The sequence below is a fragment of the Esox lucius genome, chromosome 4 (assembly GCF_011004845.1).
Source record: "Esox lucius isolate fEsoLuc1 chromosome 4, fEsoLuc1.pri, whole genome shotgun sequence".
NCBI classification, from domain to species: domain Eukaryota; kingdom Metazoa; phylum Chordata; class Actinopteri; order Esociformes; family Esocidae; genus Esox; species Esox lucius.
Genome location: NC_047572.1, coordinates 12,620,835 through 12,642,258, shown reverse-complemented (window position 1 = coordinate 12,642,258; position 21,424 = coordinate 12,620,835). Strand labels below are relative to the sequence as shown.

The 21,424-nt window shown below is 44.6% G+C and overlaps 2 protein-coding genes across 3 annotated transcripts; both read left to right on the top strand.

Moving 5' to 3' along the window:
* Window positions 1-225: 225 nt before the first annotated feature.
* Window positions 226-2,549, top strand: LOC105026103 (UPF0461 protein C5orf24 homolog). Of its 2 annotated transcripts, none has more exons than XM_010897351.4 (2): window positions 226-384; window positions 882-2,549. In XM_010897351.4, exon 2 carries the CDS (start codon window positions 885-887, stop codon window positions 1,572-1,574), a length of 690 nt encoding a protein of 229 aa, XP_010895653.3. In that variant the 5' UTR covers window positions 226-384; window positions 882-884; the 3' UTR covers window positions 1,575-2,549. The 2 variants fall into 2 exon arrangements, with proteins under 2 accessions (XP_010895653.3, XP_034147704.1); XM_034291813.1 differs by having other exon boundaries at window positions 233-492.
* Window positions 2,550-3,693: 1,144 nt separating this feature from the next.
* On the top strand, window positions 3,694-20,169 carry nsd1a (nuclear receptor binding SET domain protein 1a). Its single transcript, XM_034291973.1, has 21 exons — window positions 3,694-4,320; window positions 4,985-5,883; window positions 6,206-6,347; window positions 7,053-7,225; window positions 7,391-9,425; window positions 10,065-10,406; window positions 12,954-13,102; window positions 13,210-13,401; window positions 13,603-13,725; window positions 13,881-14,004; window positions 14,208-14,408; window positions 14,505-14,684; window positions 15,587-15,743; window positions 15,938-16,143; window positions 16,364-16,476; window positions 16,690-16,959; window positions 17,092-17,350; window positions 17,615-17,721; window positions 18,550-18,760; window positions 19,202-19,801; window positions 20,150-20,169. Exons 2-21 carry the CDS (start codon window positions 5,002-5,004, stop codon window positions 20,167-20,169), a joined length of 6,486 nt encoding a protein of 2,161 aa, XP_034147864.1. The 5' UTR covers window positions 3,694-4,320; window positions 4,985-5,001.
* Window positions 20,170-21,424: the final 1,255 nt, after the last annotated feature.

The window sequence follows — 21,424 nt, the reverse complement described above, 5'->3', positions numbered from 1 at the left end:
TGGGTTGTTAATCCTGTATTTTATCTTTATTGTCGTACCACCACCTACTGAAAGTACAGGGAAAGTACAGTATTATTACGACCCTAGAAAGAGTATATTGACACCTTTACGTTTCTGTCTAGAGAATAAGAATACGAAGGCTGAAATGAGTATATCGTTGATCCCATTTTATTTGCACGTTTTGGGAATGCCAAACTATTGAGGTGCTACGTTTCCTTGAAGTCTCACGCGCATGCTCTTTGCGCCCCTCCTATTTTATTAATTTTTTTTAGCACGAAAATGGCTGCCTTTTTCATTTAAACGTCGGTGCTAGAAGAACAAATAACCATGAAATAACCGGCCCATAATGTAATCCTGGATCAAAACTACATCCAATGGACTAAAGTGCGTAGAATGCGTGTGTTTTTATCATGATGTTGTGGCTGTCAAGGATGGAAAATCTATCTGTTACATTTTTAACCCTTTGTATTCCTTGAACCGCCTACAAATTAGGTTTGTGGATTTCTTGTTTTTATGTTCGCTAAATCTACCAGCAGTTGCGGTGCTTTCTTTGTGTGTTTCATTTTTGTAGCGCCTGTTGTCTCGTATTTCTCACGTACTGGTGTTGTAAACGCCTAGCGAGACACTGTTGCATATTGCATTAGTAACGCCTATATGGTTAAAACAATAGCCATAATAACTTTGATGAATAATGTTGAACAATATGTTTGCAGATGTCAAAGATTAAAATATAATTAATTAGAATAGCATGTTTGTACTTGATAACATACGTTTAACAGTTGTATTAGCAAACTAGGTTTTGTGTGTGTGTGTGTGTGTGTGTTGCATCACACTTACCAATTGAAAGATTGTGAACCTATTTCCTTCATTTCCTCTGACAGAAGATGATGCACCAAGTCACTAGCAGCAGCAATGACTATTGCATGACCGGCCTAGCGGAGGACTGTCAACACCCCACCAGCCACTTTGACCTATGCAGCTCGCAATCCAACAAATTCTACCCCTCGCCCCCTCCCCCTAATCTACAACTGCCCCTGCCCAACCTACCCCATCTGCCACAGGGTATGCACAAGCCAATGTCCTGTCAAGTGCAACAAGATAACCAGAATGAGTTCCACCCTCAGACAGTGAGGATCCGAGGTGCCAGCGAGGCTCCAGCCGGTCCCGAGACGTCCAAGAAGAAAAAAGGAGGCATTGTCAAATCCGGCCGTAGAGGAAGACCCTCGGGGACCACAAAGTCAGCCGGTTACCGGACGAGCACTGGCCGCCCACTGGGCACCACGAAAGCCGCAGGGTTTAAGACCAGTCCCGGGAGGCCCCTTGGTACCACCAAAGCGGCTGGCTACAAGGTGAGTCCCGGCAGACCGCCTGGCAGCATCAAGACTCTGGCTAGGCTCAAGAAGTTGGAGTACGGGAGCTGTGATGGTACCAAGAAACTGGACTTCAATAACTGCGGCAGCGGAACAAAAAAACTAGACTATGCCAGCTGCGACGTGGCTTCTTTTCCTTACTCCATGATGCAGAAACGGGACTTGTGTGAGCCTGCTAGCAAAGTTGAAGAAACTAGCGAGTAGCTTTGTCGGTGTCTGTATCTATTGCCTGGAAGTTGTATTTGAATGCATGTCCTAGAGGATGGTGACGACCAGCGGGACTTGTTTAGCCAAAGTGTTGGAAAGGTTGACTTTTGTTACCTGTGACTGTCGAGCACTGGCTACCTACGAATGGCTCCTGATTTCAATATCTTGTGTTAATATCCGAACCATCTATTCTACACCTATCCAAAGACTGAACTTTGAGAGTATGGGATCTTATTTTACAGAGATTGCATGATGAGTCATAATAAATACAATCAGTATACTGTAGCAAAACAGGAATGAGTGAATTGCCCTATTATTCGTCATAATACATTCAAATGCTTGCTTTCTGGATTATTATTTTTTTAGGTATATCTGACTTTCATTCATTTGATTTATTGGTTTATTTATGCTCTGATATAATGTGCTTTTAGTAGTAGTCTTCATGGTCTTATTGTCATCCCAAGGTTTTTCACTTTTAAATGCAATTTAGTAGAAAAGAACAGAAAACACACTAGCTTAACAATAATCTTAAACTGTTCCCAGAGTGTATGTAGCTGTGTTTGTCTTTTACTGTTGTCTGATATGACATGTATAACATTTTGTATTTATACACTGATTATGAGACATGGGAATGGATTTATTGTGACACAACATTGTTAGAAAATGTTTTTGTCCTTTTGCTTCAACTGACACGAACACAGTGAACCCAGGAAACTCTTGTCATTTTTCATTTGACACATAGGAATTTTTATTTCTAATGCTTTATGAATATTAACGTTTTTGTCTATTCAGTGTACTGTATTCTCCTTTATTCTTTATCCTAACAAGGTAACTATCAGTTTATAAAGCAACCCCAGAATGAACGGTGGGTGGTTATGCTGAGTAGGAACCAACACGATTAACCATCAGAGAAAATGCTACGTGGTGGAGTATGTGTAAAGATAATGTACTGTATGTATAACCAAAATAAAAAAAAAAAAAATATCATTCCAAAATTATAACTGCCTTGGCTGTCATTAAAATGCTTGTTTTTATTTATAAAGACAATTATGTGTAGACAAAGAAACAAGGTGTCCAGGTCCCCCTATGGGCCACTGGGTGGCCCTCATCTTCTGTTTATCATAAGAGTAAATAAGATCACTGATGTCTTTTCCCAACACTCTTCCATATGTATGTGCCGTTTTAATGCTGACAATTGAATCTGTCAGAATCGTATAAGATACACATCAATGTATATTAACAGCCTATTACACAGGCCTATAGTATGGAAGGTATAGCAAAACCTCACATATAACCTAGAAAAGCAATATGGAATGAGAATAAATAAACACACATTTGCTAATTAATTTCAACTCAAAAACACTGTCCCGCTTCGGGAAAAAAAATATTTTCTGGGCCCCTGACATTCCTTGTGCAGTCTCCTCGCCATACCTTCTACTGAGTGACAAATCTCCAGATCAATGAAGAGCAGCTGAGGCATATCAATATTTGCCTATTGCCAGTCAGGTAATATGAATACGAATTATAATAAAGTTGGTTATAGAAGTATGGCTGTAGCCTACATGACAACTGACATTTCGATTTTGGCTACTTGGGTATTGTGCGAAGCGATTTAAGGGAGGATGTAGGCCACCCCTATAGTTTCGGCATGCCTTTCGTGTGGCCATTACATCAGACGCACTTTTCTTGGCTGCGGTCAATTTTCATGCGAAGTTAATTTAAGGTCTGTGGAAAAAATTATAATATTGAGTCTAATTAACAACTGTATTGAAGTCCACCATTATCACTGACGGCCTGGTGTTCGGGTGTCCGACTCTAGTTGGGGCTTTCAACGCAACACTGACATGTTTATTGCCGCCGACATGTTTTTGACGCGCCATGGCCTAATTTATCTTCCGTCAAGCAATATGGCGCAGACAGTCTGTTTTAAAACTTTGCCCAAGCTGAGTCCGCGCGCGTTGTGTCCGCGTTGAACACATTCAAACTACTGATCCGCATTTGTTGTGGACACAGCTTCGTCTCTTTCTAGCTCTTCCTCTGCTATCCAAAATGGAGGAAGCAAAATAAGCCTTTGTTGGGATAAGGAAACTACTGGCGCAATGCTTATGATACCTTTTCATCGCATAACCCCATAATAACTATTACACTATCTATAGTTAAATGTATGTTGACTAAACCACAGGACAGGATATGTTAATCATATCCACGCTTTTATTTCCGATGGTGCACCTGGATTTGCCAGCGTGACGGTAGAGCAGTGTGTTCAGTGCTGACTGAGTGAGAGGAGGGTGAGAGAGTGCCCCGGCCCGATCTGCTGTGTTCCGCAGACGGGGGGTTGGGTGGCTGTGCGGATTGGTTGCTCTGCTCAGCTCTGCACTCAGTCTAGCTGGGCTTGTTTTAACATAACCAGAGGGGCATTTCGACAGCCCGCATAACAATCATGTAGTAAATATGATATTGTAATTGCTTGGGAGTAAGGTGCTGTACACAGACTTGATGCACTACAATGGAAGGTTTTACATTTATTTTGTCCATTGGTGACTGTTTTGGAAATGCCGCCGCTGATGAGATAGCTAGGAGGTGAAGGGGAGAGAATGAGAGCTGTGGGTCTTTCTTGGCCTAGTGCTGTTGCTGCTACTGCCTGGATTGTGCAGATTCGCTTTCACAAATCGAAAAAAACACACGCTTCATGCCCCAATCTGAAAGACCAGCAGTTGGTTTTATTGTGACCGACCTCCAAATGGTAAGATTCTTGCGTTTTTTGAGACAGACGATATTTTATAACGTTTCGAACCGTCCTTTTTTAGATTAGAATGGGAGCTTCCTATGTCGGTTTATAGGCTCTGTGTAGGCTATTTGTGTGAGCCATACTGTATGATAGCACTGACTCCTCTACAGTCAGTGAGGCAGCGCGAGCAATGTTACACACGTCTATAATTTTAGTGTTTGCGATCGGTCTATTATTTTACATTAACAACAGAACGAGTGTATGATTCGATTGTAAACGGGGCCCATCACGCCGGCCGCTTGCTATGTTTTCCTGATCTTTTTGTCTTCTCTGCTGCCAGCAATCTACGGAGGCCTTCAAAGTGGAAGCCATGCAATGTCGGCTTAATACGTGTGGGCTATGCGGTGCACTCTTTTTTTCTGTTATTGTCGCGTGGAATGTGAGTTGTTGTTCTGAGAAATATGGGTCATATACATTAAATTCGTTTATCAACCATTGTTTTGTTATGTAACATTTTAGCCTATTTCAAACGGTGCATGAGCGTACCTCAGAAATATTAGTTGATCACGTTGTACTGAGACAGAAACATGTTGTTTACTTCAAGGCTTACCTTTGTCAACCTCAGCACTAAACGTGTACCATTCTAACCTTACCCTTAATGTGCCTTTCCTTATGACAGGAAGGAGCCATGACAACATGAATCAATCATACAGACGGGCTGTCAGGGGCGGCTCAGTGTCAGCCAAAGGGTACTGCTCAGGCCAGCCAGAGCTGAAGCCCCCCAATGGCCTCTCAGTTTCCACCACTTCCTATGGAAACCAATGCAACAACAGCGCAAAGCGTGGCTCAACAGACCAACCGTCGGCAGCCATGCAACTGCCCACCTCCTCCTGCAAACAGGCACCTAGCTATGGGTACAATCAGGCAGCTGAGAGGGAGAGGCTACACCGCTATAGCCCTCTTTTGAGGCTTCAGGACCTCTCCACTATGGTGCACAGACCTGGGTCTGACCTGGGAACCTTTCCCCAGCCAAAGGACCTCCATGGCAGGAATCACATGCACTCTCATAACCCAATGGGAGGCGACACTTACGGATCCACCGTGGTCCGACTTCCCCCCTCTCCTGTAACCAAGGAGACGGAACCCTACGAAGACTCCATCCGGGATCTCAACGGATTCTCGCCCATCAGTTCCGATAGTTTGGAGCGCTGCTCTCCCATTCCCAATGGATACTTGCATTTTGAGTCCACCTTGTTCGACGGTGGGGACAGGGTGGATGAGGACGAGTTGGTCCCTTTTCAACAGCACTCTTCTAAGTCTGACAGAAACAAGACGGTCAAAGACTCCATCGTCATGGCCGGTTCGGGGGTGGGACACAATAGCACCTTTAAACCCTCTGTTCTCAACTTGATGTCTAAGAGCCTAGCAGAGCTGGATCCAACGCTCAGCCCCAGCGCCCTGCCGGATATTTCGATGGGGGATGGCTGGAGTATGGATGAGGACTCTGACAGTGATAGTGAGATGCTGGACAACACACCTGACCACGGCCTTATCTCACCTGATGGAACCAACTCCAATGTACGTAATAATTGTAACAATCTCCCTTGTGTCAGAAGCAGCTCTCAACAGTGATCTGAAGCTATACTGTAAATACAGTGTAATCTTGGAGAACAGGATTTGTCTTTGTGTACAGTATGTGGGTAGAAAGTATAGAGTCATTTTATATTCAGCGAAACAATATTGATTTAATATGGGGTTCATTTTAAAATGCTAAAAACATTTGAAATGCAATATAATGTTATAAACACTAAATCATTTTTTACCAGCAGTGTTTAGTAACTGCCAATAAAACTGCTATGATTGTATAATTGAATAAGAACTTTTATTTTGTGCTGTTCAGTCCAACAGTCCGAAGAAGAAGCCCCTCCCAGCGGTGCTGTATGTGGAGGATGATCTGGTCTGGGCCAAGTTTAATCGCAGACCTTGGTGGCCCTGTAGAGTCACTGTAGACCCACTGGAGGAGACGCACACATGCATGAAAGGTGGAGCATAGTATTATTTGTGCCGAATCTCAACTTATGACAATATTCATCAGTGGTCTGAGTCGTTTGATGTCAGGCTATAAAGTGCAGATAAAAAAATTAGAAAGGGGAAATTCTCTTCTGGGTTCTGTGGAATTTGTAAACCTGGAAAAGTATAGCACCGCCTTTGGATCCAGCATTTATTTTTTGAAATAATTTGTCAGGGACATAAATTCCAGGAGCATCCTAGGACTGTTGTATAAGCTGGACCTGGCAGCTTAGGTTGTGTGATGACCAGTATTCAGCTTAATTGTGAGCCTTGTTATTTTGATTTGATCAACGTCATTGATTTGTCTGATGTCACTGACTGTGACAAATTGCTAAAGACCCTTCAAATTGGCACTTATCACACCTCGCTTCTACAAACACAATCAAACCAAGCTTCTATCTGATCAATGCACCTGCTAGACCATCACATCTATGTATATGTCTTACAGTATAATATAGTTGGATGTTTATTTCCCTTGTATATAGTGTTCATTTCTATTTCGATATTTAGCATTATGTGGTTCTGTGTTGTCCTCAGTCAACGGTATGCCATTGACCAGGTCATCACTGAAAAGGAGAATTTGAGGTCAAATTTGTTACCTCGTTATGTAATGGTGAAATAATACATCTAAAATCAAGCTTAACATTTGTAAGTTGTTTTTGTGTTTTCTATTCCAGTGCCCAGTCGCCGCCCTTGTCGTATGTATTTCTTGGAGACTCTGGGGGAGATTGCAGATCATGCCTGGGTGCCTGGGAAAGCCACCTACCGCTTCACCGGAGGAGACCAGTTCTCAGAGCTCCCAGTGCTGAGACGGAGAGGGAAGCAGAGGGAAAAAGACTACAGATACACGGTAACCAAGTCAAATGTGGGCACCACTTTTCTTGTGAAGGTGCAGAATAGATGATACTCCAATACTCTCTTTTCTGCATAGTGACAAATCAGTGTAGTTTAAAAATAAGGATGTTTTTGTCAGTTGGTTGCTCTTGTTCTGATTGCTATCGTCTATCATCTATAGATACCCAAACGTCTTTTGGAGTCGTGGAAAGCCAGTGTTCGGGAAGCAGAATATCTTCTACGCGAATGTGCTGTTATGTCTTCTTCCATGGCCATCAACGGTGAAGAAAGAGTGTCTTCCCCGTTGCCTCAAGAAAAAACACCCGCTGCCCCCTCCTGCTCCTCCTCTAACCTCACCGAACCAGGCTCCTTTAGCCCTCCGCACAACCGAAACCAGCATTCACCAGCTGTAAACCCGCCAGTAGTGAGTGATGTCAGCTGCAAAAAGAAGCCATGTAAGAAGAAGAAGAGGAAAGGCTTAGCGGAAATCTTTGGTAATATAGCTGGAAGTCCCACACAGCCACTAAGTATCCTAGACCTGGTGAACCAAATGCCTGCTGCGCCCAATTCACTGAAGAACGAGGAGCCCAAAGACTCTCCTTACGCAGACCTAGATTCTGTCCCGACCATTATGCGGCTGAAGCGGTCGGAGAAACCAGAAGACACAGAGAAATCGTCAGAAGTGCATGCAGAGAAGCCCTTGACCCAAGAGCCAGTGAAAGTGGCCTTGAAGGAGCAGTCTACTCCTTCTAAAAAGTCCCAAGAAAGGCGTGTGTCAGCGATCGCCCCTAGGTGTGAAGTCTCTATTTCCCCGTCCCCCTCCCCAAGCATTTCAGGCAACCAATCTATTTTCAGTGACAGAACTACAAAAAACACAAATGCTTCACAGTCAAAACAGAAGTCATCCAGCACTTCTGAAGGGACAGATAAAATGGCTTTCGATAAGCACTCAGTTAATCTCCCAGCCAGCAGCCGCCTGATGACCCGAGCTTTGAAAGCAGAGGAAGAAACGGAACTCAAAGAGGCTCTGCTGGCCTCAAGCCAAAAGTGTGTGAATGATATGGCTTACACACATTCTTCATCTTCTGATGATGATGACGACGCGGGCAATAACGTTGGAATCGACACGGAGATGTCTACCAGCAGGGATTCCTCACCAAACAAAAAGCCCTCCTCTAGCCCCAGCTCTCCCAAAAAGCACCCCAAGTCTGACCGAAGGCACCTCCGCAACGGCATGTTGAAAAAGTCTCGAGATGAAACCCCGGGAACCTGTCAGCCTGTCATACCCCCTATTAAGATCAAGAAGGAGATGGTTGTCTCAGACATATCCTCTTGTTCCTCCCCCACCTCCTCTCTTTCCCCCATGGATGCCTTCCAGGACATAAAGGAGCTCTCTTTCAAGTCCTTAGTAAAGGAGGAGAGCGACTCTGGGGACTCTGCTACTAACTTTAAACCAGAGCCTAATTATAAATTCAGTACTTTCCTGATGCTCCTTAAGGACATGCATGATACCAGGGAGATGGAGGGCAAACCTCTGACCATGCCCCCCTCGCCCGCCCTCATCAAGGAGGAGCCCATGGTAATGCCCACTGATCCGGCAGACCGCCTGCTGAATGGTGCTGCTTGCGGAGACTGGATACCTGGGACAAAAATCCCAAACGGTCAGCATGAAGGCTCGCTAATACATAAGAGCGCAGAGGCCAAGTCCAAAACTAAAGCCATCATGAAAAATGACACTTACAAATGCGAAGAGAAAACGGTCCTGGCTCAGATGGTGGCAAACGCTGTGGAAAAGCAGCAGCGGAGGAAGCAGCGACCACCGGCCAAGCTCCGGGCCACCGTCGGAGGTCTCTCCCCTGAGCTGGCCGACCTGGCCTGGGGTAGGGAGTTTGTCAGTGGGCACGGCGATTTAGCCGAGCCCAGCCTCCGTCCTCCTCCACCCGCCTTCCCCTCCACAGCCGACTCCTCCTCTCACCTTAACAAAAACCTGGGTACTAAAGTGGCGCCTAAAAAGCGTTGGCAAACGTTTGAACAGCAAGGGCCAGTTAAGCCAGGAAAGGACACAGTGGCCACGGCTGGGGTGTTGTCTCCAAAGGGATCTGTAGAGATGAATGGGGTCTGTAAGGCTGTACCGGGAGGTACATCTGACCCCATCAGGACCCCTGTCACCTTCCCTGATTTGAACCTGGTTACGGAGAAGCTAGATGACACGTCAGGTAATATTTGAATTGGTACCGGCAGTGTTTTCCTGTTTTTTGTCAGCATTTAGAAAAATAGTTTAGTTGCAATAATTTATCTGGGTGGTTTAGCAGTCTGAGACACGTCCTGCAAGAAGTAAGTATAACCTCTGGAAAGTTGTCTTATTTTTTAGTTTTTACATTTTTGGACATTTGAGCTAAATTCCATTGATAAAGGTATTTAAGAGTTCACACCAGAAATGTACTTTGAAACCATTTAATTCATATAATTAACAGAAATGTGATTTCCTTAAAAAAATTGTTAGTACACCCTTAACTTTACCGTCATATAAAATGTCTAAAAGTACTCCAAAATCAATGCAAATTATTAGATTATCATTAGAGTAAGTTTGGAAAATCGTGAACTGGATCTGGTTTCATCTTATCCATGTGGGCGTGTGGTAACACATAATGCCAAGATCCAAAGGCTTGTCCTAGACCCACAGAGGAAACATATGATGCCGTGAGTCTGGGGGTATAGGTTACACAGTCATTTCCAAGCTATTTGAGTTACATAATTTCACTGTCTAAAAATTAAAAAAATTCCCAAAAATGCTATTTAATCACAGTTTGTCCTAAATAAAGTGTAGCATTCATCGATTAATTTTTTCCCCACAGCACATTCCGAGAACAAGAGACTGAGGAAACCTAGTAAACGACTGCTGGAATCCACAGAGGAGGAGCAGTTCTTCTCCCCAAAGAAAAAAATCAAGAAACCTCTAGACTCTTCCAAAACCCATCTGAGCCCTTCTACAGCTCCAGGCCTGCTAACCTCCTGCTCTACCCCTGCTGCTATACCTGTGTCGGGGGAACCAGCCAGTAACAAGGCCCCGGCAGGATTGGAACACACTCTGTCTCAAGATATCCTCAATCGTGTTATAGACTCATTATCCAAACAACCTCAAGCAGAAACCTCCCCTTCACCAACATCAGACCGGACCAGCCCTCCACCTACCTCTGGTAAGGAGTCAGTGAATGTTTTTCCCCCTCTAACACATATTTCAAACTGTGAAATGTTATGTAATATACAAGGCAGATATATTGGTTTAGGAAAGTTATTATAAAGAAAACACATCCTCTACAGTCACATCTGGAAATATTTGGACACTGACAACATTTTAATAATTCTTGCTCTGTACGCCAACACAATGGATTTGAAATGAAACAGATGAAATTGAAGTGCAGACTTTCAGCTTTAATTCAATGGGTGGGCCAAAAATATAGCATGAAACGTTTAGGAATTGCAACCATTTTCATACACAGTCCCTTCATTTCAGGGGCTCAAATATATATATATATATTTCATTTTTAATACTTTGTCAAGATTCCTTTGTTTGGAATGCATGGACATCACCAAACTCTGGGTTTCCTCCTTTGTGATGCTTTGCTAGGCTTTTACTGCAGCTGTCTTCAGTTGTTTTTTGTTCTTGGGTCTTTCTGTCATAAGTTTTGTCTTCAGCAAGTGAAATGCATGCTTGATCGGGTTGAGATCAGGTGATTGACTTGGCAATTGCAGAAAATTCCTTAAAAAACTCATGGGTTCCTATCGCAGTATGTTTTGGGTCATTGTCCATCTGTAAAGTGAAGCGCCGTGCAATCAACTTCGCTGAATTTGGCTGAATCTGAGCAGACAATATAATCTGTACTCTAGTGACCCAGTGCCATTGGAAGCCATGCATGGCCATGCCATCACACTGCCTCCACCAAGGTTTACGGATGATGTGGTGTGCTTCTGGTCATGAGCCGTTCCTTATCCATACTTTTTTCTTCCCATCATTCTGGCATAGGTTGATCTGTTCCAGAACTGGGCTGGCTTTTTTAGATGTTTTTTTGGCATAATCTGGGTTTTCTATTCTTGAGGCTTATGAATGATTTGCACCTTTTGGCGAACCCTTTGTATTTGCTCTTGTGAAGTCTTCTCTTTGTGGTAGACCTAAATAATGATATGCCTACCTCCTGGAGAATGCTCTTCACTTGGCTGGATGTTGTGTAGGGTTTTTTCTTTACCATGAAAAGAATCCATCGATCATCCACCACTGTTGTCTTCCATGGACGTCCAGGCATTTTTGTATTGCAGAGCTCACCGGTGCATTCCTTTTTTCACCTGGAATCAACTCCAGACCTTTTACCTGTGTAATTGATGAGGAAATAACGAAGGAATTGCCCACACCTATCCATGAAAGAGCTTTTGAGTCAGTTGTTTTGGTCCCTTGAAAAAGAGGGAGCTACATATTAAAGAGCTGTAATTCCTAAACCCCTCCTCCAATTTAGATGTGAATACCCTCCAAGTAAAGCTAAGAGACTGGACTTTAAGGCTATATTGATTATTAAACTGTAACTTTAATATATTTTGGTAAACAGACAAAATAACAAATCTTGTGTTAGTGTCCAATTATTTCTGGACCTAACTGTATAATCTCCCCATTTAAGGGTACCAAAAATATTTGGACTATTGTCACTTATTAGCCAAATGTGTTTGTTTGCATAAAAAAAGTTTTCAGTGTCTAGTCTTGGTTCTGAGCTTTGCATTTGCATTTGGAGTCGTTTGCTGGTGTCTTACAACACAAGGACCGAAAAAGTGTCAATGCAAGTTAAGTTGGTCATTAGGATGCAAATAAAATATAGTATATTGATCTAAGACATAGCCAAAACATTAGCCATCCCCAAATCATCTGCTGGACAAAGGACAGTGTAGAGAGAAATAAAGAAAATTGCATACAAACTTATTTGTGAAATTAGGTAGAGGGGTTGTTATGTTTTGGGAACGTATGGCTGCCACTGGAACTGTCTTCATTGATGATATAACCGCTGACAGTAGCTGATCAGAAACAACCAAATGCGTCAAAATTCATTGGATGACAATATCAATAATGATATAATAATCAATGTCAATATTCTTCACCTTGGATGAGGACAGTTAACCCAAACATACTGCTAAATTAATCAAGGAGTCAGAGAGTGGAATCTTCTTGACTGGCCAAGTCAATCTGAATACTACTGAGCATGTGTTTCACTTGCTGAAGACTAGACTGAAGGCAAAGTGCCCCAAAACAAACAGGAACTGAAGATTGCTTCAGTATAGGCCTGGCAGGGCCTCACCAGGGAAGATACCCAACATCTGCTGGGGTCTACTTCAGGCATTCATCAAATACAAACAATTTGCAATCAAGTACTAAAGGTGATGTCTTTATTTTAAAAGCATGTTAATTCGTCCATTTCATTTGTTCCCCCAAAATGAGGTGGACTGTGTATAAAAGTGCCTTCAATTCCTACACGGTTTATGGTTCATGGATGTATATACCATCACATGGAATCTGACCGTCTGCACTTTACCTTCTTGGTCATGGCTGCTTTTTAGGTCCAGTATGCTGGGGTTCAGAGCCAAAATAACTAAACTTGCGTCACTGTCCAAATACCTATGGACTGCATTATATATAATTACAGTATATTTTCTGATCCAGTGGATTTGTGGGTCAGTGAATGTGTTTGGTCGTTTCTCTGCTCCAGTATCGCTGGAGAGGAAGAGGCCAAGGAAGCCTTCTCATAAGGTCTTGGAATGCACCATAGAGGAAGTGTCTCTTAGTCTTCCAAAGAAGAAGGAGTCGAAGAAGCAGTGTGGACAGGCCGAGGAAAAAACAGAAGACAACGACACTCAGGTAGGACTGAAAAACACCCTGAACCCATACAAATATCAACAAGCATAGTAACTAAACTCTACGTCTATTGAACCATTTAGAAACTAGTGGTATCTTTTCTACAACAGGTTCAATCTGTGGGTGAAATCCCTGAATCCAGCTTGACAACTCCAGAGAGCAGGGATCCTCCACGGGACCCCTCACCTGGCAGGGCCCCCAGCCCTTTGGGGCTCCTCACCCCAAAAACAGAAGCAGAGAAGGTCAGTCCTGGGGTGGAAGGAGAAAGCCACATCAACGGAGAGGGGACCCCCAAACCCGAGGTCAGCATAAACTCCCATGTTGTTACTTTTCCAGTAATTGGTAAAAAATGTATTGCTTCATGTCATTGATGATAGAGTTCTGCTGAGGGTACAACCTTCCCTTAGAAGTGCTGTAAAACAGGGCGTTATACACTGAAAACTTAGTAATACCTTAATGTAGTAGCATGTGTAATAAATCCACCATTCTCTTTTCATATGCAGGTATTCTCTCCCAGTCTGAATGATAGTTTGTCCTCACCCAGCGAAGCCTCCCTGGTCTCCATCACTAAGAAACCCATTGGAGAGAAGGGAGGAGCTTCGTCCGCCAAGGAGAATGTCTGTCAGGTGGGCTAAACGACAGTCTCACAATTCACTTTGTTAAGGAAAACGAAACGAAAGTCTCAGATTCCAGGCTTTCTCAGGAAATAACCATTCCCAGTACCGGACTGATGAACAAGTTTTGGGAGTATAGTAATGTGCTTGCGCATGGTGTTTTGCAGGTGTGTGAGAGGACAGGCGATCTGCTGCTGTGTGAGGGCCAGTGCTGTGGGGCGTTCCACCTCAATTGTATTGGCCTATCAGAAGCCCCTAGGGGAAAGTTTGTCTGCTGTGATTGCACTACAGGTGAGCCGACATTTAAACCACCATAACCCAACCACATCTATTATTCATTGTTAGTAGGTCTCTTTATGTCAGCCAGTTCCAGCGGTTGTATGGCGGTGCTCCTATAACACGCCGTGCATCTTTTCACATGCGGACTTACCATATCAACGCTCTCAAGGTGTGTAAGCGTCCCGGAAGCTAACAGTGTGTCCCTTCCATTCCAGGGGTGCGGACATGCTTCGTGTGTAAGAAGTCAGGGGACGGCGTTAAGCGGTGTATGGTGCCTGTCTGTGGGAAGTTCTACCACAACGAGTGCATCCTGAAACACGCCCCCACCCAGCCCCAGAGCAAAGGCTTCCGCTGCTCCCTCCACATCTGTCTGTCCTGTCACATCAACAACCCCCTCAACCCCTGCAGCTCCAAAGGTAGTCCGTCCGGGGGGTTTCTAACGCAGCTGCCATTGTCCTTCAGTGCGCGTGTGCGTGTGTGTTCACCGTCCACCCTGCGCTTCGTTCCTGCAGGTCGTCTGACGCGCTGCGTTCGCTGCCCCGTCGCGTATCACGCCAATGACTACTGCATGGCGGCGGGCAGCGTTGTCCTGGCCAACAACAGCTTCCTGTGTCCCAACCACTTTACCCCACGCAAAAACTACAAAAACCACGAACACATCAACGTCAGCTGGTGCTTTGTCTGCTCAGAAGGTTGGTGACGGATCACGTTGCCGTTGGTTGGCCGATTTTGTTTTCCGGGTTGTAAGATTACCAAGTTCTGATTACCACGAGGCTGTATGTTAGATTCATTCTCCTTGTGGAAGCTAGGGGAATTGCAGCAACAAGTGCAAAGAGCAAGTTCGTATTCAACCTGACTCTCCCCAACACAGCTGGGTAAAGTTAGTTATAACTGACCCATTGGATATTCAGTTTATCTATATATAATTATAGTAATTGGCAAGAGAAACAAAAGACCTACCAAATAGTCTTTTATAAAACGAACTAGCAGTCCCAATGCTAGTAGGTTTCACGTTCACTTGTGGTCAGCAAGCTTACAAAAGCTTTAGAAACTGTACATTTGTGATATTTTAAATATATTTAATATTGATGTGGATGGTCTATTGATTCCATGAATCTTTCAGTGCTTCTTTTTTTATTTGAAATAAAAATGACAGAGTTAGTAACCAAATATGGTTGCCTTGCTTAGTTGCTTAACGACTCCTTGTGGCTGGTTGGGCCCCTGTGAGCTCAGTCAAGCTAGAAATCTGGAGAATATGTTTCTACTAATGTGTGAAGATTCTGAAATTTGGCATTTTAGGATGAGTTTTTGAATGCACCCATTATTTTGGGTATACAGTATTATGGAATATGTCTGACATTTCAATGCAAAACAAATTCATATTGCCCCTTTAATATAAATGTGGGGTTATTGTTATTGGAGATGCAGTAGGAGTGTCGTAGAGATGGTAGGTTTAAAGATACATGCACGGAGAGAAAAGGTTGAAGTTAAATCAAATGAAGCATTCAGCTTCATTAAAACCATGAGGTTTCTGCGTTTTTTGGGTCATGCAGTTGTCTGCATGGTTTTTGAGATTCTTCCTTTCTGCCTGCAGGAGGCAGTCTGCTGTGCTGCGAGGCCTGTCCAGCCGCCTTCCACCAAGAATGTCTGAACATCGAGATGCCTGAAGGTAGCTGGTTCTGTAACGACTGCAAGGCCGGGAAGAAACCCCGCTTCAAGGACATCCTTTGGGTCAAAGTGGGGCGATTCAAGTAAGAAACACTAGTCTCTGGAATGTCAGTGTAAGCTTTTGGTCAAAACTGAATGACAGTCTTTACCCACATTTCAAACTATTATAAAATAGTCCAAAAGCAGTTCCGGAAGACCAGTAATGTTGCTATCAGGATCTCCATTTTGTGGCCAGTGATGACAAACCCGTCACCGTTATCTCATCGCCTGCGCCTAGGTGGTGGCCGGCAGAGGTGTGCCTTCCGAAGAACGTCCCGGACAACATTCTCCGTATGAAGCACGAGGTTGGGGAGTTCCCTGTGCAGTTCTTTGGTTCTAAGGACTATGCCTGGACCTACCAGGCCCGGGTCTTCCCTTACATGGAAGGAGATGCCAACAACAAGGACAAGATGGGCAAGGGTTGTGATGCCATCTACAAGAAAGGTTAGACGGAACCCTCTACTCTGTTTCAATAGTAAACTTCCCTTAATTTAAAAGAAAATATCTGAAGAACGTAATATTTCTCTACACTTAATTGCATGTTTTCATCTTCTAAATGCATTTGTTCTTAAATAATAGAGATGTTTTAGGCAACTCTGTGGCCGGACTGAAAGCTTGTCGCTGGAGATGTTAGCTAATATTAACTGCTTCTGCTTGTTCTCAGCTCTGAATGAAGCAGCCGAGCGGTTTAGAGAACTTCTGGCTGAGAAGGAGATGAGACAGCTTCAGGAGGACAGGAGAAATGATAAGAAACCTCCTCCCTACAGACACATCAAGGTACCGATTCATTTCTCCAGCCTGTTGGGCTCCCTTCAATAAATATGGGAATAAAAAATTTACTGTCTTTGTAAGGATGGGAACAGTTCCTGGAAAAAGCAAATGAAGTGAACAGAACCTAGAATGGAAAGTTGACAAACTAAAATGATGTCATTGACCCAAACGCACCAGACCTCTGAAACTGATCGTCACCCCTGCATTTCACCCTCTTAGGTCAACCGGCCAATCGGGAAGGTGCAGATCATCACGGCGGACCTATCAGAGGTGCCGCGCTGCAATTGCAAGGCGTCGGACGAGAACCCGTGCGGAATAGACTCAGAGTGCATCAACCGCATGCTGATGTACGAGTGCCACCCGCAAGTGTGTCTCGCCGGGGATAGGTGCCAGAACCAGAGCTTCACCAAAAGACAGTACACCCAGGTGGAGATCTTCAGGACCCTGTCACGTGGCTGGGGGCTGAGGGCCGTCTCCGACATCAAGAAGGTACAAGGGCGGGTCGCGGAAAAAGAACTTGGCAAACGGTTGGGGAAATGGGATGCATGTTTGCACGTAAATAGTGTCGTTCGTGTGTCTCCTGGACCGTAAGCCGAGCGTGTGCCCTCCACTCTCTCCCAGGGAGCGTTTGTGAACGAGTACGTGGGGGAGGTGATCGACGAGGAGGAGTGTCGAGCCAGGATCCGGCACGCTCAGGAGAACGACATCTGTAACTTTTACATGCTAACCCTGGACAAAGACCGTATCATCGATGCCGGACCGAAGGGGAACCAGGCCCGCTTCATGAACCACTGCTGCCAGCCCAACTGTGAGACCCAGAAGTGGACGGTGAACGGCGACACCAGGGTGGGGCTCTTCGCCCTGGAGGACATCCCCAAAGGTCAGAGGAAGTAACGGCAAACCTAACTGTACATTATCATAAGGTTCTAACAAAGCCTGGGGACCAAGAGGCTTTTCTCTTGGTATAAAGCTAGTTTCTCTCTGAGGAGGGTTTTTTGTTGTTATTTTGCTTTTATTGACAGTTTTTTTTATCTCTGGTTGCCGATGAGGAACCTTATATGGGCATTGAGCCGGGAGTGTTAACACAGATCCGCGGCTCTGCACAATGTAGACTGTTTCTGAGGGTGGTTTTGTATCTGTGCAGGTGTGGAGCTGACCTTCAACTACAACCTGGAGTGTCTGGGAAATGGCAAGACGGTGTGTAAATGTGGAGCCCCCAACTGTTCTGGCTTTCTGGGGGTCCGACCAAAGGTAAGGTTGACGGAAATATGTTATTTTTCATTAGGTTACTGTGAGATGATAACGGCATATACCAGAAATGGTGAAGGTGTACTTAAGCAACAAGGTCAGGGATAGAGTCCTTAGCCCTGGTATTTTGGCCAAAGTGCTTTGTTGCTAGACTGGTTCCTTGTGCAATAGACTGGTTCCTTGTGCAATAGACTGGTTCCTTATGCAATACCTTGCGAAAGTGATGCGTAACGCTTTTGTATCCTTGGGCTTATGAATTATATTAGTTTAAAAAAATATTTTTATATATATGTTATTTTGCTATCGGACAGGTAGGGACTGCTATTTCTTTTTTGTTATTGTTAGAATTTTTTTTTATTGAATGCTTTGTATCAAAAAAGGTGCAGGTGGATAGGTTGGTGTTCAAGAAGTAAGAGAAAAATTTGAAAAGTCTAATTGACTTGTTTAGCTTGCTAACACACCCCGGTTCTACTTCCTGACTTGCAGGATGATAACACAGCTTTTATTACAGTCCATTTGATCTATTTTATAGAACTTGCATCAGATTTTTTTTCTTTTTTGAATGTTGTTAGCCAGTGCTTAAGATAGACATTCTGGTGGTTGGATTTGTAGTTCATTCATGGAGTTTTAACAAAAACAATGCAAAGAGCAGTGCCTGGATAAAGTCCTTAACCATGGTGTTTTGGCAACCACTGGCCTCGTTGCAAGTATAAACTGCTTTTCAACAAAAGTGTAACCATGAAATGCACATTCTTGTCACACCCGTGGTAACATGGTCGGGCCGGGCTGCCTAAACATAGCCACCTAAATAATGACCTGCGTGTGTGTCAGAACCAGCCGACCAAGTCCCGGGATGGAAAGGAACTGAAGGAGGGGAAGAAGAAGGTTGTTGTGAAGAGGAAGGCCCCTCTGGAGGTGACCAAGGAGAGGGAGGACGAGTGCTTCAGCTGCGGGGACGGAGGACAGATCGTGTCCTGTAAGAAACCAGGCTGTCCCAAGGTCTACCACGCGGACTGTCTCAACCTGGCCAAGAGACCTGCTGGTGAGAGACTCTGGAAAAAAAATTTACACAACTGTGGGGCAATTTTTTTTTTTAGAGGTGCTTTTGAAGTTGTCAAGTAGCAAAAGAATGCCCAAAATGTTGTTGTGTCACAGGTGCACCTCTTATAAGAGGAACAATTCAGACCTTAAATGTTTTCGCTCTATTAAATCTCAAAACAGAGCCTAACAGCTTAAGTGTTGTAGGTATTAGTACTGAACTAAGAGAGAGAAATTGCCTGTTGCTGACCCCTACTTTAAAATGTAGAAACCGAAAAATACACACCCTGGCATTCAAACACGGAATTTATGACCAATGGTTTTAGACAAGGAGGTCAAAATAACTTAGATTGACTTGGGACAATAGGGAATGAAATAAATCGTAGTATCCGTTTTTGCTTGAATGCGTGCGTCATGCTGTGACCGTGATCCCGTGTCTCCTCAGGTCGCTGGGAGTGCCCCTGGCACCAGTGTGACATCTGCGGTCACGAGGCGGCCTCCTTCTGCGAGATGTGTCCCAGCTCCTTCTGCAAGCAGCACCGCGACGGCTTGCTCTTCATCTCCAAGATTGACGGGCGGCTCGCCTGCAATGAACACGACCCCTGTGGACCTGAGCCCCTGGAACCGGGGGAGATCAGGGAGTACGTTCCCCCGGGGGGCCTTCCCCTTCCCAACCCCCTGGGTCCGGTCTCATCCAGGCCTGGCCCCACCACGCCCGGTTCTGTCCCTGTAGTCCCCATTGTCCCAGCCGTGGCCCAGGACTCGCCACTGCCCCCTACGGGGAGCCTGTTCCTCAACACCTCCCAGATCTCCGACCCCTCCTCCTGTGGGCCCCCTAGCAGTCCCTACCTGTCCGATAGTGAAATCCTGCACTTTTCTCCTCCGTCTCCCCCCTCCTCCTACCGGGACACGAAAGAAGAGAACGAAGAGCTGGAGGACGGACAGGTGGAGGGGTTAGAACTGTATGCCGAGGTGGATGAAGGGGAGGACGAGGAGGAAGGCGAGGACGAGGAGGAAGGCGAGGACGAGGAGGAAGGGGAGGACGAGGAGGAAGGGGAGGACGAGGAGGAAGGGGAGGATGATGACGAGGAGGAAGGAGAGGATGAGGAGCAAGGAGAGGACGAGGATGAAGGAGAGGACGAGGAGGGAGAGGCGTTGGAAGTGGTTGAGGAAGAGGGAGGGTTGTATGGACTAGGAGAGGAAGAGGAGGAGGAAGGGGGGGATGTTTATGACACCTGGGGGGACTATATGGAGGAAGAGCCCGATGATGAGGTAGAGATGGAGGAAGAGGAGGAGGAGTGGGGGAGGGTGGAGGATGAGGAGAAATGAACTGCCATTCCTTCCTCCATCCTCCTGGACAAGAAGTCTTCTTCTCGAGCTCTCATCTCTCTAGAGGGATGCTCGGATGTATAGAGAGTGAGAAGGAGTACCAGGGACACAACTGTCCTTACACACAAAACTGTCTTTGTGTCGGTACTGCTTTGCCTTCCCAACCCCATCATGGTACCGTGTGGACTGGGCTAACGCTGTGTAAGGGAAAGGAGGTGGACTGGTGCTAAGGGGCTAAGAGCACTTCAATGGTCAGTCTCTAACCCTTCTGTTGATATGTGTTATTCATGTCTGGTGCGGTTTTCTTCTACTCTTCCTCTCAAAAGTTGTTTACATTTTTGTTGTTGCTTTAACTTTTTTTTTTTTTATATAATTGGGAAAACAAAGCATAAGGCAACCTCACTAGGCAAAAGAGGCTGACATCATCGCTGTACGAGTCATAGTCCTGGAGTTAGGAGCCTGACCAGTTACAAACCTTTAATCAACATTAAGCTGAGAACTGATCGGTTTTTAAAAAGGACTATTGGTTTTGGCTTATAATATAGTTACAAAATCAACCCTATCTTGAAATCTAAAGTTAATCTCTTTTTAACAGTAAAGAAAACCCAGTTATTCTGCAGCAAAAGATTATGATGATGAAACTAAGATTTCCTAATTATTATCGCAGGTTGTTCGTACATTGTGTCAAGATGGTTATGGCAGGGCAAACCGAAACATTCCAGTGGGTCAGAACATCACTTATGTTAGAGGTTAGCTGGGCACACATCAATGCTTTCACTCCTCACTTTATGGCATACCATCCACTTCAGCAGAATGCATAAATAAATTCAACTTCTAGGATTCCTTCATCATAGGTCATTCAAACGTCATGTCAGGTAGAAAATAGCCTATTTTCTGTTTAGGAGATGAGGTAAAAATGGATATTGTGAGTGAAGAGCTGTATGTTTGGGTGCACACACACACACACACACACATATGTGTCTGCTCTTATAGAATCAAGCAACACTAGTTCTGTATTGACTCATGGCCTAAAGATGAGTGATTCAACTGTTTTATAAAGTAGAGTTTTATACCTCTGAATTGAGTGTTGTGGTGCTGTAAACCTTTTAACACAACCCCTTGGTAGACTCAACGTATTCTGGCCGAAAGGCTGGTTGCTTGCATCGCTAAAGACTGTTCTCAGTCGTAATTATGTTCATTCACCTGGTAGCTTTTCCAACGTAGGGTGGTTTGATCATCCCACTGAAGCTGTGAAAATACCAGCGTCCTCCAGTGTGTGTGTTCTGGTACGTTTGTACATTCTAGAATGGTTGTTCTGAGACATTCAGTTCATAAGTTG